General features: G+C 55.6%; 3 protein-coding genes across 6 annotated transcripts in view; 2 read left to right on the forward strand and 1 right to left on the reverse strand.

Moving 5' to 3' along the window:
- The window catches only part of PASK (PAS domain containing serine/threonine kinase), a 42,219-nt gene extending 40,273 nt beyond the window's left edge, over positions 1-1,946 (reverse strand). Inside the window, exons 1-2 of the mRNA XM_082466016.1 lie at positions 1,489-1,946; positions 823-925 (exon numbers count right to left, since the gene is read on the reverse strand). The gene's annotated coding sequence lies outside the window, so the exon portion shown is untranslated. The remainder of the gene's footprint in view (positions 1-822; positions 926-1,488) is intronic.
- The window catches only part of SNED1 (sushi, nidogen and EGF like domains 1), a 142,043-nt gene extending 140,067 nt beyond the window's left edge, over positions 1-1,976 (forward strand). The window contains exon 34 of the transcript XR_014265013.1: positions 1,965-1,976. The gene's annotated coding sequence lies outside the window, so the exon portion shown is untranslated. The remainder of the gene's footprint in view (positions 1-1,964) is intronic.
- PPP1R7 (protein phosphatase 1 regulatory subunit 7) lies at positions 45-20,636 on the forward strand. 4 transcript variants are annotated; one of them, XM_082466030.1, is made up of 11 exons: positions 71-192; positions 2,567-2,628; positions 3,056-3,196; positions 6,202-6,257; positions 6,966-7,031; positions 7,622-7,752; positions 8,180-8,342; positions 9,809-9,925; positions 10,780-10,884; positions 14,268-14,354; positions 20,336-20,636. In XM_082466030.1, the coding sequence occupies exons 2-11, from the start codon at positions 2,619-2,621 to the stop codon at positions 20,510-20,512; spliced, it is 1,053 nt and encodes a 350-aa protein (XP_082322156.1). In that variant the 5' UTR covers positions 71-192; positions 2,567-2,618; the 3' UTR covers positions 20,513-20,636. The 4 variants fall into 4 exon arrangements, with proteins under 4 accessions (XP_082322154.1, XP_082322155.1, XP_082322157.1 ...); XM_082466028.1 differs by lacking the exon at positions 2,567-2,628 and having other exon boundaries at positions 45-192; XM_082466029.1 differs by lacking the exon at positions 2,567-2,628 and having other exon boundaries at positions 45-192; positions 3,056-3,184.
- The last annotated feature ends 1,044 nt before the right edge of the window (positions 20,637-21,680 follow it).

Genomic DNA, 21,680 nt, shown 5'->3' on the forward strand with positions numbered 1-21,680 from the left:
GGAAGGACTACAACTCCCATGAGACTATGGGGCCGCGCAAGCGCATGTGATTCCATTGGCTGGGAAAGCTCTGAGCTGGGAGCCCTCATTGGCTGAGGGGCCTGAGGCGATAGATACCGGAAAGGGGAAGAGCAGCCAACATGGCGGCGGAGCGCGGCGCGGGACAGCAACAGTCGCAGGAGATGATGGAGGGTGAGCGGCCCCGCGGGGCGGCGACCGAGGGGCCCAGCGGGCGGGGGGCGGCGACCCGTACCGGCCTTGCCCGGGAGAAACGGGGCGGCCCGCCTGCGGCCGCGGCCCGAACCCCGCCGCGCGCGCCCCCTGACATCTGCCACCCGGCAGGGCGGGGGTGGCCCGGGACCCGGGACCCCGTGCTGAGGCGGTAGCGGCCGGGAAGGCGCGGGCGGCCCGGGAGGTGCCGGACCTAGGGCCGGGGCCAGCGGCGGGGCGAGCCGGGCGCGTGGGTGGGGACTGAGGGCGCGGTGGTCCCACAGCCCCGGCGTCCGCCAGCTGGTGGGAGCCTCGCACCGAGTTCCTCAGCCAGCCCCGCGAGTCCCCGGTCCCGGGGCAGCTGACGAGGAAACAAGGCGCGGGGCTCCCTGGGACTCGCCCGAGTCGGGTCATTGGTAAACGTGGCGGGGGTGGAGAAGGGTCCTCTCGTGGGGAAGGGGTGACCAGGAGCCAAGAGCTGAGTTACAAAATCGACGGGTTCCTGTTTTCAAAGCGATCATAGTTCCAAAAAGACTAAATCAAACTCTTGCGCTTTGTTGAAAAAAAGTATATGCATGTTATGTGTGCATATAGTTACATGCACACGCTTACCGTAATTGGAGAGCCAGTCATGTCTTCGAGTGCTTCTGTACTTTTCGATCCGCTGGTCTCATGAGCGCTCCGGAAGAGCAGCCACAGTCTCCAGTGTCAAGTGCTAGGGAAGGGGGGGCGGCGAAAGAAGAGTAGGCATGTTTGTGAGTGATGGCTGCACAACCAAAGCCAGCTCTGAGCTGAATCGTGAAAGATAACTACAAGTCAGCCAGGTTGGAGATAGGCTGAGGGAAAGAGCAAAGATCGTTTCAGGTGAAACAAACCACACAAAGGCAAAGGGGTGTGCAGGAATGTGACCTGTTTGGAGGAGAGTTCAACCAAGAGTGGCACAGTCGTACTGAACGAGGGAGAGTGCCCGTGAGGCTGGCAGGGAAGGTCGTGGAGGGCCTTGGTGGAGGGGAGAAGCACATGAAGGGTCTTGGACTTTCAGACCGTTAGGTCTTTTTAAGCAGGGAAATGCCTCTTCTTATCCCCCTTCTTCCCACCCTCCCACCTACTCCCACTTTCTCTTCAGCTGTTTCCGTGTCTTGGTAAATGGCAAGTAGGAAACCCAGGCAATTCCTTCTCTCCGGCTCCCACCCATCCAATTAATCAACAAGCTCTGCTGCCCCTGCTTCCTTAATATCTCCAAATCTTTAATACCTCTCCCATTCCCACTGCCGATACCTTGAGCCAGCCCATAGTCCGCGGTGCCGCATAGTCACCTTATGTGCTGATCTGCTGTCCCGTGCCCCTGTCCCTCGGGAGAGAGTCCCAAGTTTCACTTCGGCTGCCCTTCATTAGCTAAGCCCCTCCCACCCTGGGCTCTGCTGCACCAGACCATTGCCCAGTAGAACTTGCTGTCCCTTAGCTTTGACCACCTGTGCCTGGTAACAACTAATTTATTACATGTCTACGTACGTGTCATGCACATGTTCTTGTGCCTGACAGCAACTCTGAGATGCAGGTACTATACTAGCTCCTTCTACAGGTGAGGAGACTGAGGCTTGGAAAAGGAAATAACATGCCAAAGCTGTGTCTATAGAGACAGGATGCAAACTCAGGAAGAGTCAGTGGCGTTCCAGAGATTTTTGGAGTCAAAGATCAGATTTGGATTTTAGAATAAGATCAGATTCTCTAGCAATGGAGAATAGATTAAACAGCCAGACAAGCCACCGAGAGACCAGTTAGGAGGCCAGGCAGGAGCCAAGGCCACAGGTAATGAGTAGCTGATCCAAGGCAGTTGCCAGGGCAGGGAAGAAGGAATGGGTTTGGAGGTTTTAGAGGTGGATTTCATCAGGACTTATCCAGCAGTCGTTTCCTGGGTGCTGCTTTGCTAGGCCCAGCAGGAGATACAAAGGTGAAATAGCTGCCTTCCCCTCAAAGAGCATACCCCTTTGTAAATAAGCTGTAGTGGGAGAAAAGAGAATACTTTCAGGTGGCTGATGATTCCAAGCAGTCCATTAGTGCTCCAGGTCTTCCACAGATTTCCAAAAGAGGTTGCAAAAAAAGTTAGGAAAAGGAAATTATTTGACAGTCTTGCCAAAGAATTTTTACCAGTCTGCCACATTTAATCATTGCCTAATTTGCTAATTCAAAAAATATTTATTTACCAGCCTTTCAAAACTGTGCGCTGGTGTCACGGTGCCCTGACATTCAGCATCAGTGACTTTGTGGGGCATTTAGCACTACTGGCTGTCTTCTCCTTTTTCTAGAGCTCCCCGCTGCCCACAGTCTGATTTGAGTTAGTCTTGATTTCTTTCAGAACGTGGGCCTGTGAACTGGGCTGGTTTTCTTGGCCAAATGGATAGTGGAGCATGGATGAAGGTATGTGGCGGGAGGGTCACATGGTCCCCTCTACGTGGACATCCAGGCCAAAAGGGAGCCGGACAGGAGGTGCTTCTCTGTGTGTTAACCACTAGGGCGTTTAATCACAAACCACCCAGGCCTTCCAGAACACCTGGTAATTCTTCACGAGTTCCTTGAGGGCAGGAATAGTATGTCACTCACTTTTGTACCCCTGTGGCCTCCCTGCTGTGCCCCGTTCCCATCCCCCACAGTTCCCCCCTCCACTGGATGCCTCAGGTGGTACCCGGGACATACATGGAAAACACTCAAATGTTTGTTGAACTGAGTTCAACAAACATTTTTGAATGAAGTCTTTTTGACTTCCAACTGGATGTCAATCTGTTATATGTTCCTCAAAGGGCCCCCTAACGTGGGTGTGAGTTCTTATGGATGTGTGTGGGTTCAGTTGACAGGCGGGTGGAATCGGAAGAGTCGGGCGATGAAGAAGGGAAGAAGCAGAGCAGCGGGATGGTGGCCGACCTCAGTGCGCACAGCCTGAAGGATGGAGAGGAGCGGGGGGAAGAGGACCCAGAAGGTACCAGGCCGAGTTAAGAGCCTTAAACTCACTAAGCGGGAGGAGGGTGGGGCTCTGTGGCATGTGATCGGCCCCCGGGTGGCGCCCGGGCGTTTGTCTGGCTGACTCTGGAGGCCCTCGGTGGCCAGGGGCGGTGGGCGTAGGCTCTGGGAGTAGGGCGCCCTCTGAGGTGCTCCCTGAGCCAGCTACACACTTATGGCACTTGCAGGCAGGATGAAGTTTTTCCTGATTCCATTGACGGCCAATACTAATGATATTGATGCTAATGTGTCATCTGAAACAGAACCAGAAAATTGTTTTATTAACCACATGTTCAGAAAGTGAGATTTGAAATAAACAGTTTGGCTAACTGCTGTGCTTTCTTTTCCTACCCTGGTAATGTAACCTAATTGTATCTTAGTCCTTTCTGAGTCCTGCTCCAGCATACTTGTAGGCCTGAGGATCAACTTCTAAATTGGTTTAGCGATTAACAACAACAAAATGCATTTAGAGATGAGAAAAGTAAGTTCTCAGCGTGTAATGGTGGGTTTTCGCCCTCCCAAACTATGATCTGAGCCTTTTTTTTGGTTTTCTTTGCTTGCTTAGAAAATCAGTTTACATTCAAAGGAGTGAGAGAAACCATACAAACAGACAAAAAGATGTCCAAGATATATTATTAGGTGAAAAAAGCAAATTTTTTACAAATGGTATGCATGTTAAAATCCTATCTTTATTTTTAAAATGTTAATAATAGTATGTAGTTTTATTTACTTAAGAGAGAAAACACATCAAACTGTTGTTGGCCGGGGGGTGGGGGCGGGGGGGCAGTCTCTCTAAACAGCAGGTTTGAGAGGGTCTTGTACCTTCTGCATTTTCTAGATTTATACACAGTGTATGGGTATTTAAGGTATTAATAGTCATGCATTACCGTTATGATAATAAAAACAGAACTAATTTTTAAAATAACATCGTGCTCTGTGCCAGTGAAGATGATTGGTAACTATGGCAACCTAATTTTAAGGCAAAAGGAGATTACCACAAAAGTACCAGTCACATTACTTTGAAACTTCAGAGTCGATATTCTGGAAGTGATGTGGGTGGAATAAGTACACGGGAGTGATGGGTGAAAGCTCTTGCTGCTGACTCAGTCACAGGAAGGCCAAGCGGTGGCAGTGCCACCTGCCCTCACATCTGAATGCCTGGCATGTCGACAGAGCCCTGTCACGGGCTCTCCCCTGGCTCGTGAGCACAGGCTCCCTGTGACTCGCCCGAGGGTGCCCGGCTACAAAGCGGAGCAGCTGGACTGCACCCCGACTTGTCTGGATCCGCTGTTCTTTCTCCCAGGCCGCTCGCTGCTTAGAAGTCCACTGGGAAGGTGCATCTGTATAGGTCCTTAGAGAAACAGGACTTGCTCCTGCCTGTACTTATTTAGATCTTAAGTTCAAGTAAAACAAATTCAAACGGGACAACTGTTACCATTCACTTATTTTCTATAAGTTGTTTTAAAACTTAAAACATACAGGATAGGTTTGGAAAGATAGCTGGTAACTTTGTTTCAAAGGTTAAGCTGCCATTTTGAGCACTGCCCTGTGCTGGATGTGTTACAAACAGAACCCTTTAAGCCTCGTGACCATGTGCCTGGACACTCTGCCTTTGTTGTGGCGCGCGTCTTTCGTGGCAGCTTCCTGAGTTCATGCCGTTGGCTGTGCTGTCTTTTGTAGGGGGATCGTTTGGGCATACCTCTTGGTTTTGCCCAGCTCCTTTTATTTAATTTTTGGGTTGGTGGACATCTTGTAAAGCTATGGCTGAACTAGAGTAAATGACATGCTTTTTTAACTAGCCGTTGTCGATGGTTATGGAAAAGGCGGCGCGGTGGATTCAGCCAGCGTGGCGCCAGCACGTCTTTGTCAGGCTGGGCCTGCGGCGGGCGTGCCTGTCCGAGGCCTCCAGTCCAGCCTGCGAGCCGCCCCGACTGGGGGGCTCTGGGGGGCGCTGGGGGCGCGAGGCCGGCCGGGGCTGTGAGCCCGCTCAGCCGCAGGAGCAGGTGCAGTGTTGCCATCGGCAAGAGGCAGCTGAAGGAAGCCGGCCAAACGGTAGCGGTGACAAGCGGTCCCCGGGGGCACGGGCCAGACAGCAGTCACCGAGGAGGCGCCTCTCCAAGGCAGGCGGCCCAGTTTCTTCAACAACAAATTGCAAGAACAAACGGAGACTTTATAGAAGTGCCATCCAGCTACAGTGTGTGACCTCATTCAGACCCTAATGCACGCAGGCTGCGGAGAGTGTTTAATCCTTTCAGACCGTGTGCTGCAGTAGGTTCAGACCCCACCGCGGGAGCGGTGGCGCCCTCCTCAGGCCCCCTGGACCGGGAGACCCGCTCTCCAGGGTGGATTGGCTCCTCGTCCTCCCCGGCAAGAGGTGTATTTAAATTATTCAGCGAGGCTCTTTGATCTTGTCTGTCGAGCTGAGCTTCATTTTGTTTTGCTCTTTGCAGAGAGACGTGTTTGTAGATGCTGGGCCACTTTCCAAAGCAATAAAAGGCACATCCTAGAACATCTGATGTGCCCAGCATGATCTATATTCAAATGACCTGATTTATTGTCACAGACAAGAAGGGAAAGACTGGGAGGCAGGCTACCACCAGGTACGCAGCTTCGGGCATCACCAGGAGGTGGTGGTGGGCAGCTGCCTGGCCCCTGGTTGGGGTCACTTGAGGCTCGGTCACTGTTCCCCCTCCCCCGGCTTTTCTGACAACAGCGTCAGACTGCATTTCCCTTCCTGGGAAGTTGTGCAGCACAGATGGAAGTTGGGAGGCGTTTGCTGAGTTCAGGAAACTGAGACTCTTGAACGGTGACCATTGTCAGACAGGTGTTGGCTCTGCCACGTCATCCATGTCCTCCGGGTGTTGCCTGCTGGTTTCTCCTCTGCGTTCGAGTTGGCTCTGTGCTCCAGGCAGCCCGACCCAGCTCTCCGCGGACGCCGGGGCTGCGTCCTCCTGGAGACTGGGGGCTCTGAATGGGCTTTTCTTCTTGTTGTTTCAGAAGGACAAGAGCTGCCTGTGGATATGGAAACCATTAACCTGGACAGAAATGCAGAGGTAATGCCGCCTGCTCAACCCAGCCTCAGGGGGCATGGTGGCGGAGCACTCTGACCGTCAGGGTGTCTTTTACGAAGGTGCCAGATTCGTGGGCGATCTCCCTGGAAGGAGTTGTCTGAGCCTCTCCGTCGGCTCCGAGTCCCTGTGTTCTCACTGTTTTTAATACAAGTGATTGACCTGCCGTTTCTGTTTAACCACATGAAACGCCTTTGACTCATAAATTATATGGGTCAGATGATTACATTGTATATGGTGGGGTCCTGCCATCCCCAGCCTCTGAGAAGCACCGCGCATTAATGACCCGGGAACGTGCGGAGGCTGCCGGGAAGGGCGGAGCCAGCCGCTGTGTCTAGGCGGCCCGTGGGGCCTCCCCTGAGCCCGCAGCCGGCCGGCCGTGGGGACGCGGGCCTCAGAGCATGGGCTTGTGCTCTGTGCTAAGGGGGCAAAGGGGTGAGAGCAGGTTTCGCATCCCGCCCGCTTGGAGGGTCAGTTTTACCTCAAGCCGCTTCCCCTGGAAGCTGAACCGAGGAGCGTTCTGCAGCTCGCCTCCGAGTCCCCGCCCCCGTCTGCGCGGACTCCGTGTAGCGCTTCTCCCGTTCTCCCCTCACCCTCGCCTCCACCCGCCCCCGGCCTCCTCGTGGCTCCGATTCCAGGAGGCATGTCTTCAGGCGCTTGCCTGCAGCTGAGCTAGGTCTTGTCTTGTTTCAGGACGTTGATTTGAATCATTATCGCATTGGAAAGATTGAAGGGTTCGAGGTGCTGAAGAAAGTGAAGGTGAGAGGAACTCGGTCCTTGCACGGAAGGTGACACTCCAGAGTCCGTCCCGCCCGAAGGACATAGATAGACCCAGAACAGTCAGTTCCGCGCAAGTGACAGTCCTTGCAAAGGTGCCAGGCTGCACCAAGAGCTGCCGTCGGGCACCTTTCCTCCTGAGCCTGGCAGGGTTGCTAGGGCAGACGGCAGGCTGGGTGGCTCGCCCCAGGTTCAAGCGGTGGCTCGGGCGTGCGGCCGCCTGCAGTGCCTCAGGTCGGAGCCCGCCCGCAGCCGCGCACACCCCAGCCTGTGCAGTCCTTAGCTCGCTTCAGTCCAGTCTGTTTTTCAGAATTGAGCCGCTAAGGGTTCCCTCTGCTGGGACACAGCACCCTCACTGCCCGCTGCCTCCCTCACTAAGTAGGTCTGCTCGGTATGGGGCTTGCCTCCAGCCTCCCTTGGGTGCCTGCCCATCCTTTCCAAGGTCAGCAGCTTTCTAGAAAACGGGAAGGAAAACCGCATCCTCCCACCCGGAAGGCCTGTCCTGTAACAGCGGGTACTTTCTCCTGGCCTCCCTGTTGGCCTATGTCAGCTGCCCTCTTTCTGTCCCCTAGACTCTCTGCCTCCGTCAAAATTTAATTAAATGCATTGAGAATCTAGAGGAGCTACAGAGTCTTCGAGAGCTGGATCTTTACGACAACCAAATCAAGAAGATTGAGAACCTGGAGGGACTGACAGAGCTGGAGTGAGTCGTGAGACCCAGGGAGACAACGGCGGGGCCCGTGCAGCCTCCCCAGAGCCAGCCCTGGGCCCCAGCTCTCAGGCCCAGGGAGGCACTTCTGCCCCATGGTCCTGCCCTGCACCTGGCTCCAGGGGTGCGTTGGCTTGCCCACAGTCCCAGCCTGCAAATTAAGCCTGTGGAGGCTTTTGGCTGGGCTCTTCGGGGAGGACTTGGTCTCTGCCCTCAGCACCATCCTGTGAGCTCAGAGGCTTTGGGAGCCTGTAGGCTGCCTCCCAGCTCTCCCAGGCCTTCTTGGGCAGCCACAAGATTCTGCCCCCGCCCCCGGGTGAGGCACGGTCCCCCAGGTTGGGATGCTGCCTCTAAGTTAATTACATTCTGAGTTCTGTGTGATCTGCGCTCGTTAAAAAATAAATGTTTTGCCTGTTCCCAGGATTCTAGATATTTCTTTTAATCTACTGAGAAACATTGAAGGAATTGATAAGTTGACACGACTGAAAAAGCTCTTCTTGGTCAACAATAAAATCAATAAAATTGAGAACGTAAGCAGCTTACATCAACTGCAGATGCTGGAGCTGGGGTCCAACCGCATCCGGGTAGGTGCGAGCGTGGCGGGAACGTGGCAGCAGTGTGGCCTGGACGGTGTGGGTGCAGGGTGTGTGGTCGGCTGTATTTTTCATAAGAAAAAGTGCTGACCGGGGGTCAGTATTAATAAGAGCGTGTGCCCAGGCGCAGTGGTCTAGCCTTTCTTCTGCACATAGAGTTCACTTGCTCCCCATTCAAACCATGACGTGATTCTTACCAAACCGTTCCATTAGGTTCTGCCCGAGGTGAGCTGATAAGCCCCAGATGCTTTGCTTTTGAATGTACTGCAGAGTGAAAGTGTCCCAGGGCAGCAGAGGGCTGGCTTGCCGGGGCCTCGCCCCACGCCAGGGCTGCAGGAAGGAGCACGCAGCCTGGGGCTCGGTTGGCCTGTCCTGCCCTGCTGGGCAGCTGGGGGCAGGGGCTTCCGAGCACTTCTTCCCCTCCCTCCGAGTCGCAAGTGCCCCTCTGTCCAACTTTTGGAAGCTCGTAGCACACTGGTCAGGGCCCAGGTTGGCCCTCATGAGCTGGGCAGGATGCAGACCAAGGAGAGTGGTTCTGGCAAAGGGCCTCTCATGACGATGGTGGCGATATGGCTGAAAATAGCAAAGCAGCACACTTAAAACTAGACAGTGGCCCAGATGTCAGCATTTTATCGAGTATTTCTCTGTGGAATCTTCCGAGAGAAAGGTGGCTCGTCACAAATGGATGCAGGCCATAGCGGTTAAGGACGCCCTCCCTCTGCATCGTCCTCGTAGACTGCCCCCAGCCACGTCTTGCTGTGAAGGGCCAGACAGGATGCTCGGTCTGCACTTGCTGGAGGCCCCACTGTGTTCCCGTGCACGTGGTCTGGTCATTTAGTGTCTGCTGAAGAAGCCAATCGTTAACCTGTTCTGGGAGAGCAGTGAACTCAGAAGAGGGCGCGGACTGAGGCCTGGTCAGTGGGCGTTGATTAAACTGGCTGCTATCTGAGGCGCTGTGGGAGATCCATCTCCAGCTGAATGGCGGAGCACTGGCATGGAGCAAAGAGAAGCAAGGAAGCAGGTGGCAGAAACAGGAAGAGGGGCAGAGAGTCAGGGAACGGGGGCACCTGCTCCAGGAATCCCGTAGGGCATCCCAAGGCCAGAGCTCCCAGCGTCTCTCTCCTGTGGAATGCATTTTAACAAACCCTACATAGAGTCATGTAATAATGTGGCAACTCTAAATTTTAGGACTAGAGGGACCTGAGAAGTCCCGAGAGCTCCAGGGCTCTGTGGAAACTCGAGGTCTGGGAGTGAGCCCAAGTAAGGGGGGGCCTTGACGCCCCACTCCCACCCCCACATTTTCTGTGTTCTCATGTTGTGCTTTCATGTGAGGTTGCATGGGAAATTTTCCAGAGTGGAAAAGTACCTGCCCGACGCCCCGGGTAGCTCTCTCTCCTTGCCCAGAGACCTTTCTCTTCCCCAGGTAGCTAAGTGCTGCCCTGTCCTGATTTTCACAGGCAATTGAAAATATTGACGCGTTAACCAACCTGGAGAGTTTGTTTTTGGGGAAAAACAAGATCACTAAGCTTCAGAACCTGGACGCACTCACCAACCTGACAGTCCTCAGCATGCAGGTACTGACCGCCCTACCCCCCCGCCCCTGCCGCCCCTGTCCTGCGGGCCCAGGGCCCGGGCTTTGATCGGCTCTCTGTTTCACCGTCAGTGCGCGATTGAGACATTATACTTCACCGACCTTAGACGTGCGTGACACACGCTGGACCGCGGTTTCATTCTCTAAGCGTCACGCTCCTTTTCCTAATAAGAGTCCGAGCTGGTTTTTAGCCAAAGGGTCTCTTCAGAAGGTGGAGCTCGTTCCAGAACCTACAGTGCTGGGCTCCACGGTGGGAGCGACCCTCCCGCGTCCATGCAGAGGGCATGCAGCCTGTCTCGGGGGTTGGGAAGCACGTGGCTGTGCCTCAACTCCTGTTCCTTTTTGTCAGGAGCAGGCGAGTGGCACCAGGCCCTTGAGGCGGGGTGTGGGGGGGTGCTCTGGGGACAGGACCTCCGTGTGGCAGGTCCCCTAAAACCACAGGTGCCTTTTGGAAAGCAGACGTTGCGCAGACTTCTTTAAGAAGAGGGCGTTAGGCTTGAATTTGAGTTATAGTAGATGCTGAAAGAAATGAGAACTGATTTTATTTTAAAATATTCTGTGATTCTGACATTTTTGAATTACTAAATTAATTGAGGTAGACCTGCCCCAAGTAGATGAAAAAGTGAGTGCTTTGCATAAAAGCCTTTAACCCCGCGGGTGAGCTTCAGCCCAGTACAGCAGAGCCCGGATTTCGGTCTTGCTTTTCTGTGTGTGTGGGTCCCGTTCCCGCCGTGGTGTCCGGAGGCCCCGCAGTCAGGCGCCCGCGGTGAGCGGCCCCGCTTCCCAGAAGCCACGCGGCTTCGCGCGCCCTCGCTGCTCTGACTCTCCCTCTTGCAGGGCAACCGGCTGACCAAGATCGAGGGCCTGCAGAGCCTGGTGAACCTGCGGGAGCTCTATCTCAGCCACAACGGCATCGAGGTCATCGAGGGCCTGGACAACAACGTAAGCCCGCCGGCCGCCTGTGGGGCAGTGGGGGCGTGGGGTGCCCGACGGGCAGGCAGCACACGCCGGCCTCTGGGTGGCTCTCGAGGGGACTCACTGCCTCTGGGGTCTGTCCTAGAGACCTTTCCATCCCTCCTCACGCTGGGAAACACAGACGCAGGCGGTCTCTGCTCAGCCCTGAGCGGGCACTGAGCTGAGCTGTGTGTCGCGGGGGTGGATTCACTGCATGGCCCTGTAGGCGTTGGGGAAGATTTTTAAAAAGTAAACCCCGGGGGCTTCCCTGGCCGTCCAGTGGTTAGGACTCTGCGCTTCCAATGCAGGGCGCGCAGGTTCGATCGCTGCTCAGGGAACTAAGATCCCACGTGCCGCAGGGCACGGCCAAAAAAAATTAAAGTTAAGAAAAAAGTAAACCCCAGCTGCCCCTAGGTGTCCCTGTCCCACGGAGGGCTAGTGGGCGTCAGCAGCCCACCCTCTCTTCCCGCTCCCGGCCACGCACTTCCCAGTCCGCGGGGCCAGCAGCGGCCCCCAGCCCAGATCCTGCAGTCTCGCTCCCTCCCGCCCGCCCGTCAGCAGCCCTGCCCGCCCAGCACAGGACAGCCTTAGGGGCGCTGGGCAGGGAGGGGTAGCGCTGGCCCTGAGCCCCCAGGAAGCCCCTGCGCCCCCTCAGCTGCCTGCAGGCAAACCTTTTCCTCAGTGCAGTATTGAAGACAAATAAAATACTTTTACTCATTCAATTTTACTGGGTTTTTTTTCCTGTTTTGTTGACTTGCCAGCAAGTGTAACCAGATTGGTCACTTCTGTTGTTGTAAACGCAGCGTTTCAGTCTTTTTAAAGGCTCCTTTGGCCTTTGTGCCTCAGCCCCTGGGCCTAGTCACCATTAGCAATGTTTTCAGGGGAAATCCACGTTCTGAATTTCATTTCACCAACATCTACATGCAAAATTTTGGAATAGCTAGAACTTGCCTACAGTGAGTCTGGTCGCCTTTCCCTGCCTTCGAATCACACTGAGAGTTTACAGAGCTGGTGTGTAAACTGGGTGCACACTCGGCCGGTGCAGAACGGGAGGCTGAGGCCAGGTTCTGAGAGGTGCGGCCGTACGGAGGCCGTGTGGTTGGAGCTGGGCAGTGTCCGCTCCGGCTCCTGACCTCCGGTCCCCACGGTCAGCGGAGGGTCCACGCGGGAGAGGCCATGGCAGCGGTGTGGCCCAAGCAAGCAGCAGGATCCCAGGCACACAGGACGGGGCAGGAACTTAGACTTGTCCCTGTAGGAGTGCTGCACCTCCGTCTGGGATCAGCACCGGACCCTTTTGGGACCTCTGCGACAAAACAGAAAAAAAAAGCAGTTGTGGCTTTAAAGGTAATCATTGTAAGATTCTCGTAATCAAACGAGACAGGCTTTCCTCTGACATCTTTGATCAAATACCTATACTTTCTTCTAAGCTTTATCTCTTAATTTATCTGGAATTTACCTTTGTGGTGTGAGGTCAGGCAGTAAGTATCCTTTTCCCCAATGGCAGACCCACCATCTGGACCCCGCAGCTGAGTCCTCCCCCGGTGCCCGGCTGCTGCCTCTCTTTGCCCCTCCCCCGGTGCCCGGCTGCTGCCTCTCTTTGCCCCTCCCCCGGTGCCCGGCTGCTGCCTCTCTTTGCCCCTCCGTGTGCTGGGTCGTCTTTCTTTCTGTGGGTCTAGCGGGGATGACTGCAGTTGTGGATGTTGTAATCTCTCCTGTGCGTGCTCTCCCCACCCTGTCTCCTTCCTTTTTTTGTTTTTTTTAAGCAATTCTTACTGGTTTGCTTTTGAATGAGCTTTCAAAACACTGTCCAGCTCCCCAGGAAAACACGAGGTAGTATTGAGCGCATGACAGAATCCTTGTGCCTGGAGGTTTGGGGCCAGTTCTGGCAGCCGGGTGTCCCTGGTGCTGAGCCCTTCCGCTGGGGCTGCACAAGGGTCACATCCTGCCGCGGGCCGCAGACACTTTAGCTTGGCCAGTTCCTGCGCTCACACATCCCACGCCGCCCAGCACCGCAGAGCAGGGGGCAGCGGGCCTGCCCTGGCCCCGCCCTGCTGCCCATGGTGGCCCCCTTCTGCAGAGTTCTCCCGAGTCCCTGTTTGCTCTGAAAGTCGCTGAGCCCTGCAGGCAGGCGCCTCCTAGCCCGCTGTAGTCACCCAACTATCTGAGCGGACTCCATGAGCCCAACAGAAGCCAGTGGAAGAGCTCCTCACCCGCGTCTGTGCCCAGATGGCGCAGGCCGCTGTGCCCGGCCCTCAAGGAGTCAGAGGCCAGGGCCGGAGCGCTTCTGGATCGGCAGAGCTGGCTGCCTGCTCGTGTGTGTGTGTGTGTGGTTTTGTTTTTATTTTATTGAGACTTCTTTTTTAACTTTCCCTTAAAACTTGGTATTTGGAGTCAGAATCCCAGGAACACAGTAGAAAATGTAAGAAGGCAAGCCTCCATCAGAAACGAGCAGAGAGGAAGAGAATGTATTGTCGGGGGCTGTGAACCAACTTGTAATGTTTCCCTTTTGATTTTAGAAAGACTTGCTAGTTGGTCTGGTTAAACATACTTCAGCAAGCAGTGCAAGCTTTTAAAGACTTCGTTTTCACTACAATCTTATTCTGTTAAATCTTGAAACTCTGTGAACTTTAAAAAAAATTCCTTGGGCTTAGCTGGTGTGTGCTGGGAAGTAGGCGTCTGCTGGACATTTCTGGAATAGAGGGCCGAGCACAGCCTTGTCCCCACGAGACAGTGCGATGCCCACCCTGCAGCGGGCGAGCCTGGACGCTGTCCCCAGTGGGGCTGAGCCCCCCTTCTTCTCTCCCATCAGCGGTAAATCCCAGGCCAGTGTCCCTCAGTGCCCAGGCGTCCCTCTCTGCCCTTCCTCCCGTGCTGGAAGGAGGGCCCCTTCACCCCCGCCAAGCCCCAGATTCCTCAGCCCTAAGAGAAGAAGAAAACACTGTTCTAAGGATCACTTGGAATTGTATGTTTCCTTGGGTTGAGCACTAAATAAATGCTGCTGCAACTGTTACCCCCTCTTCAGAGCCCTGGCCTCGTGTTAGCTGCTCTTCCCGGGACCGGGCGTGTCGCTGGGGTCCTTGTGGACCAGGATCTGGGAGCCTAGGGCTTGGAATCTGAAGGAACTAGTTTCAGATCCCAATGATGAGAGCTCAGTGAAGGGGTCGTGAGGATCCTGTGTCAACTGGCCTGGTCTGGTGGTGGGTGGGGAGGCTGCAGGAGGTGGGCAGTGCCGTCCCCCTGCTAGCACGCTCCTGTCCTGAGAGGGCAGCTCGCCTCATGGCTCTAAGCTCAGCGCCCAACGCTATGTGCATGGTCGCGTGCTCATTGTTGATCTGAGGTAATCCAGGAAAAATTTTATTTCCTTATTTTAGAACAAACTCACGATGTTGGACATTGCGTCAAATAGAATCAAAAAGATTGAAAATATCAGCCATCTAACAGAGCTACAGGAATTCTGGGTAAGTTTAATACACAAGGGGTTGATGACACTTCACCTGAAATGGTCCTGCCGAGTGAAATGCCGTTTGCTCCAGCCCTGGAGGCTGTGGCCTGGGATGGGACTGCGGGCAGGGCTGTAGAACTTTGGTACCCACGCGGGATCTCGGACCCCGCCACACCCCGGATGTAGACCAAACCAAAATGGGCATTTTAGAAGATTCTGGGTGATTGCCGTTCACATGAAAGTGTGAGAAGCCCTGCACAGTATACGGTTAGACCCGAGGATTGCCACATGACTAAAGGGCTTCCAGACCCAGCCCAGGGGCCAGTGCACCCAGCGCAGGGGTGTACCGGCACCACGGAAGGAGGTGTCGCATGGGCTCTGCAGTCAGTCATCCCGGAATGTGCCTTGTGTTTGCCTCATGGTGACAGTGTTGTCTCAGGAGCAGTGTCACCGAGCCCATAGGAAGAGAAACAGGGCCTAAGATGTCTTGAGACTCCTCTGAGGGGGTTGCGGGATGACCCCCAAGCCGAAGTCCTCAGTGTCAGGGTTCCACACGGGTGTCCTCCTGAAGCAGGTTTGTTGCCTGGTGGCCCCTGCAGGCGCCACCACACGTTCCACCCGGTGACTGCCGTGTGCAAAGTGAGCGTCGTCCGGATGCGCTCGGTCTGATCCAAGATTCGTGCTGCGTCTAAGGCGTGCTTCTTCCTTGTCTAGCCGTCCTGCTGACCCTGCTTGTGTCCTGTGTGCTTTCCTTTCCTCATCTTACGAGATCGTCCCGGTTTCCCTAGAGCACAGGTGGCCTGCTGTGAGCATGTCCCTTGCCCCTTAGTGGTAGCACTGAGTCGTGGGCGTTGTCAGCACGTGTTGCTGGCGCAAGTCTGGGAAGACCAGAACCAGCCTTTGAGAGGCTGGGGGGGCCGAGTGAGCCACCGTGAGCCGGGGGTCTGGTGTGCAGCCCACCCCCGGAGGAAGGTGTGTCTGGCGGTAAGCTGGTTGCATTGGAGCGAAGGAATTTGGCTCTGAAGAGGCCAGGGAACCACGCAGAGAATCCGCACAACCAGAAGAGGAGTCCAGAGACAGAGGGCTGGGGTTAGTCCAGCACCCAGGGCGCCCGGCAGTAAGACAGCGCTAGGTGTGCAAGAAAGCAGACTGTGACCCATCACGAGGTGCTGGTATTCACGCCGTGTGTAACCCCTCCCCGTGAGTGTGTGTTGGCCTTAGTGACTCATTTCCAGCCGACAGAATGCAGCAGAAAACAGGATTCCACCCCCGTGACGGGGTTATGAAAAGACTGGCTTGTCTCCTAGGGGCTCCCCCTTGCTCTCTCTTGAACCCCAGCTTTGTATGAAGTAACAGACACCTTCTTTGATGCCAGCAACATACAAGGCACACGTCCCCGCTGTTGAAGTGATTCTGTTGTGTAGGAAATGTATCTTGGGAATTCTCCCACACCTCAGTTTTGTTTAAAATGTTATTGAATTTGAGGGGAAGTAAATGTAAATTTTCTATATAAATATCAGCCACCAAAAACCATTGTAATGGGAAATGCATACATCGTATGAAGTTTGGGTCTTGAAAACCACGAGATAGTCTGCTGGGGAATGTCAGCCAGGGTGATGTTCTGTAGCAGAATTCCAGTCCGGGATTCAGGCAGGATCATCACCAGACGCTAAAACCGTGGACGAGCAGGGTGTCCGCACATGTGCCAAGTATCACCCCGCCGAGAATTTGCTGATTTCAAAGGGGAGACGTGCTCCCCAGAGACATCGGGGCGTCGCCAGTGTGTCCACAGGACCAAACTTCTCCCCGATAGAGGGACAGCCTCATGCCTCGCGTCCCCCGACGTGCTTCATCTCTTCAGTGTGCTCGCCAGAAGTGTTTAGTGTGATGTAGGCCTAACTTCCCGCTGTCAGGAAGTAGAGGGTCTGCGAGAACGAGCTAGGTGGCACCACAGGAAGCAGGCGGCTGAATCCAGAACGAGGGCCCTGCTACACGACAAGTAGCTGGGTGTCTTTAAAGGTCGACTTCATTTAACAGAAAAAACAATGAGAGAAGGAAGTGGGAAACATTCTAGATGGAAAAAACTAAAAATTATACCTTCTGGGAGACTCTTTAAGAAGACGGGCGTACCTGGAAGGTCACACCCCACACCTTGCTCCTTTACGTCTCAGTTGTGCAGAAATTGAAAAAAGAGACATAAAGACCATTTTTTTTTTCCCTTCAATGAGGCTTCCAGAGATCCTGGAATTTCTGTGGAGACAATACAGGTGAATGGTTTTGAGTTCCATTTTGGAAAAATACAAAGATAAGAATCTCTGGGGACTTCCCTGGTGGCGCAGTGGTTAAGAATCCGCCTGCCAATGCAGGGGACACAGGTTCAAGCCCTGGTCCGGGAAGATCCCACATGCCGCGGAGCACCTAAGCCCGTGTGCCACAACTACTGAGCCCACGCGCCACAACTACTGAAGCCCATGTGCCTAGAGCCCGTGCTCCACAACAAGAGAAGCCACCACAATGAGAAGCCTGTGCACCACAACAAAGAGTAGCCCCTGCTCACCGCAACTAGAGAAAAGCCTGCACACAGCAACAGAGACCCAACGCAGCCAAAAATAAATAAATAAATGTATTTTTAAAAAGAAAAGAATCTCTGAAAGTTACCTGTGTCAAAGAGATCCTTTACAATGTGCCATTGGTGGTGAGTAAAACTCCCAGGTCCACATTTACTAAGTCCTAGAGAAAAGTGCCCTGTGGCTGGCTGGACTGTGGAACACCCTAAACTCTAAGACCTGGGGTTTATAAAGAGAGTAAGCGCACCACCGGGGACTAACGGCACAGTGGCATTGGAAATGCCGTGACCTGTGACACAGAAAGCACACAGTGTGTGTCAGGCACAAACGACTCTACTGAGAAAGAAGAGGAGGAGGTGGCGGCCCTGCCGGAGCGTCAGCCGCCAGCGGCGTAGGAGAAGGTTTCTAAGTAGATTCTGCTGCGAAAAGATCTTACTTCTCCTAAGCAATGTAATATTGCTACTTTTATTAAATGAATGTGCTGCTTGCACGTTTCAAGGTAAAAGTGCTTAAGGCATGCGCGTCTTTTTCGTGATTCTCCGCTGCATTGGCCTCTTTCTGGTAACCAAGCAGCTGCAGCCAACGCCACGGGGGATATTGCTTCCCTCTGGTTCTGATTTTGCACACTTTGCATTGGCCCCATGGGCAGCTCATGTTGTACGAGAGGAGTGTCGTAGACTAACGCTTAACAGAATACTTTTTAAAGCTTTATCCTGGGAGAGCTTGTCTCCCTTTGCGGTGGAGGCACCTGTGAGTCCTGCTCTGAGTTTCGGGTCCCCTGTGACTCCGTGCTCAGGAGCAGGCTTCGGGCCCTCCACAAGGCCAGCCTCTGGGTTTTGGAAATCTGGCTTTCCCAAAGCACGTGGCACACTAGGCCCACATGAAGTTCTGTGAAAATAGCATTCCTTTAATAGGCGAGTCTGAGAAACCCTGCATTGTATACTCTCTGGGAGAATCTAGGAGAATCTCTGTGAGAGATTCATAATGTGCAGTAAGTTGTTAAAGACAAGACTGGCTGTGACAGTGGAACTGGTGCCAGAGTAGCCCTCCCGCCATGAACAGACACCAAGGCCCGAGGCTGCTCTGTTCGGGCAGTGCACAGCAGGCCGCAGGCCCTGAGAACGGGGGTGGCACAGTGAGCCCCGGGCTGCCCTGCTCTGCCTAGGACCAGCTTCCTAAGCGGAACACTGCAGTTCTGTGGAGCTGAAGACGCAGAGGTCGAAGTTCATGGCAGCTGGACTCTTCAGGGCAAGGTGTTGGAGAGAGGGGATCGCTGTGCAGAGAAGGGCCCCGGAAGTCCACGTGGGGGTCGCCTGCCAGTCTGTGGCTGAGCGGTGGGCAGTCTGGGCACGAGACCACCCCGCTCACGGCTCTCCCACTAGCTCTGCTGGAGGAGAGCAGAGCTGGGGGACGATGGAGCTCCAGCCCTGCCCAGGTGGAGGTCTCACCAGCACCCTTGACATCCAGCTAGACACCAAACGGGCCAGGCCTTAGGGGTAAGGACCACAGTCTCAGACACGACACCCTCCAAACCCACCCTAATAAAGCCTAGAAGCAAGCTTCAGCAGTGTGTCCAGAGGAGGCAGAGTTTGGAGGTTGGTTGCCACCAGGTCAGAGGGGCCTGACTTCCTGGAGACCCGCCCTGAAGAAGTGTGGAACCCAGCCTGTGGCAGTCTCTACACCGTCTTAGCCCCGATGTCCACTGTTCAATCCAAAATCACTAGATGTACAATAGGAAAATGTGATCTGTATTCAAGGAAAAGTCGTCATAAGAAACCAAGCCTAGATTTTCAGTCACCGTTTGTGAACGTAGCCCTGGACCTGGAGGTGGCTTGTGGTCTCTCGGTCCTCACTCCCACCTCCAGGCCGCTCTCACCTTCCGCCCGAAGACCCCACCACACAGCCGCTCTGCGGCGCAGCCGACATCCTCTCCCTCCCTGGAGACCCCGGTGCTGCAGCGAAACTGGGCCCTTCTCTCAAGAGACTTAATCCAGTGCCTGGTCAGTGCTCGAACCCTCTGCACTGTCCCCACCAAGTGGCCATGGATGGGACCCTCAAGGGCCTCCACTTCTTCACCTCCCGCACGCGGACAGGTGTCATACCTTCTCTGAGGGGGGCTGCTGCCGTGTAACCTCAGCCACCCCGCTTCCGCCCTCACAGGTTCAGAGGGAACAGGTCTGCCCCTCCCACCACTGTGTGCATGGCGGGCCCCGGGCCTGGTGTCTCTTGAAGCGCAATTTCTAGAACTGGGCGCGGCCGGAGCGAGGGGGTGAGAGCAGCAGGTGCGGGGCATCCACTCGCGGCAGCGTCCCCGCCCGCCCTGCACACCCAGCCCTGTCGCCTGTCACATGTCACGGGTGGCGACGCGCTGGAGCCTGCCGTGCGCCTCCCTTCCCGGTGCTGCGGTCAGCGTGAAATGAGCCCCAGAAGCTGGCGGACACCACACGTCGGGGCTCTTCGGCTTTCCTGGGAGCTGGTTACTGAGCGTTCGCAGCCACCGCACAGCCGGGAGCCATGACGGTGACGTCCCCGCGGGTGCCATCCGAGCCCCCTGCCCTCGCCCTTCACTCCGGCCCTCCAGGGCACGTCTCACGTTCACAGAGGCAGCTCTCTGGTTTGTGTTCACTTGTCCGTCTGCCATAGTCTTTGGAAACTGAAGACTGGTCTCTTGGAGCGCCAGCAGAAGGGCCACGGCATCCACGCGACAGGTGTGGACCAAGCCGGGTGACGCGTGCTCCAACCCAGAGGCCCTGCGTGCCCTCGCCTTGACGGCGGTTTGAAAAGTGAGAGGTCTCCCCACCCACCGGCCCCAGCCCCGCGGGCCTCAGCAGAGCCAGGACGGGGCCTCCTGACCTGCTCTGAGCCGGTCCTCCTGACGTGGCGCATCCTGGACGGGATCAGCCGTGGCGCAGCATTTCCGCCACAGAGGCGGGCGGTGGGTGTCCCGGGGGTGCACGCCATCAAGGCCCCTCGTGCCGTGAGTGTCCGGCGAGCGACCTCTGGTCTGTTGGCCGTGTTGTCATCAGAGCGCATAGTCAGGCCTTGGGGACAATAGCTGAGGATGGTTTGTAGAAAATACAGCCGAACCGGCTGCAACACTTTGCCTGGAGACGGGGTGGGGTGGGGTCGTGTTGCCCCGTCTTCCCTCTGCTGGACTGAACATGGATTTGCCCCTGTCGTGGCACCGTGTCCAGGTTCATCCCACGTGAGATGCGGCCCGGCCAGGATGTGCCGTGATGGATGGAAGGCCCCGTGAGGTGCTGGTCACCCCTCTTCTGATTGGGGGCCTCGTGCCCGACGTGGAGAGGCTGGGGGGCCGGGTTGGTGTGTCCTGAAGGGGGCGGGGCAGGGCTGTCGTGTTCTGAAGGGGGGGGCGTGGTGCGGGGCTGTAGCGCCCTAAGGCTTCTCCGATGTGCGCATGTTCCCCCAGATGAACGACAACCTCCTGGACTGCTGGAGTGACCTGGACGAGCTCAAGGGCGCCAAGAGCCTGGAGACGGTGTACCTGGAGCGGAACCCCCTGCAGAAGGACCCCCAGTACCGGCGGAAGATCATGCTGGCCCTCCCCACTGTGCGGCAGATCGACGCCACCTTCGTCAGGTTCTGAAGCTCCTGGCCCCTCTCTTCCGAGAGCCTCCCAGCCACGGTTTTTTAGTCTACCCGTTGCTCCTAAAATCATCACTCTATCAACGGTCACAAACCCAATGGCAATAAAAAGGCACTGAGTGAAAGCTGCCGTGTGCGGTGCCGCTCGCCACCTGGACGCCCGTGCTGTTATCTCCGGCCGGTCCGCATTCCGAGTTAGTGGCCGACAGCCCTGTGCCACCTGTGGCGCTGCTCGCAACCCCGTCTCTCTCTGTTTCCTCCTCTCAGAGGGAGGTCACAGCCCGCCTGAGAGGGTGAAACGGCAGGTCTGGGAGCGCGTGCCCGGGGGGCGTCCGGGCCGTCCAGGGGCCCTCGGGCCTGTCAGCCCAGAGCTTTGTAGCCTCTTAGACCAGTTGATGCCAAACTTTTTTTATTTTATATATTAAAAAACAAACCTGCAGGCAAAGGATGACTCAGCCCTGTGTGCCGTGACCCCCAGCGCTCTCTTAAAGAGCAGTGGCCGCCCGCCAGGCCTTGCTGGCTGCCTTCCGGGCGCGCCCGTCGGCCCCCCGCAGCCCTCGGGGTAGGAGGAGCCGCCTCCGCGCACTCTGTGCTGGGCCGCTGGCGGGTCTGAGCCCGCCTGAGTCTCTCTGCAAGGACTGTCTCCAGAGAGCTGCCCTCATGGCCACTCGAATACTGCTTCCCCTTCTTACCCCACCGTTGTGTTGGCTTGTTCTTTACAAAACTTACATTGACAGTCACCCTGAATGCGACAAGGACCTTGTCATCTCTCGGGGCCCTGGATTTTCCCTTCTGCAGAATGAGGACCAAATCTCAGGGTCCCCAGGGTTCCTCCTTCTTCCAGGACTCAAGCTGCGCTGTCCAGTGTGGGCCCCCTCATGCCACACGTGGCTGCGTCAGTTCAAGTTTAAATCTGTTAAAATGAAATTAAAAATTCATGTCCTCCGCTGCACTTGGCACACCATAGCCACATCTCGCCAGGGGCAGCCCGTCTCCATGGTCACAGAAAGTCCTACTGGGCAGCGCTGCTCTGGAGCCTGTCACAGAGCCTGGGCAGCCGCGTGGGGGGCCAGGAGCTCGGAGGTGACCGCCTGCCGGGGTGGCCTGAGGGTGAGGTCACGTCCAAGTCCTGACTCAAATCTTCGCCAGAATCGATGTGTGACCTGCAT

Source organism: Balaenoptera physalus, assembly GCF_965194825.1.
Source record: "Balaenoptera physalus genome assembly, chromosome: 6".
Lineage (NCBI taxonomy): Eukaryota > Metazoa > Chordata > Mammalia > Artiodactyla > Balaenopteridae > Balaenoptera > Balaenoptera physalus.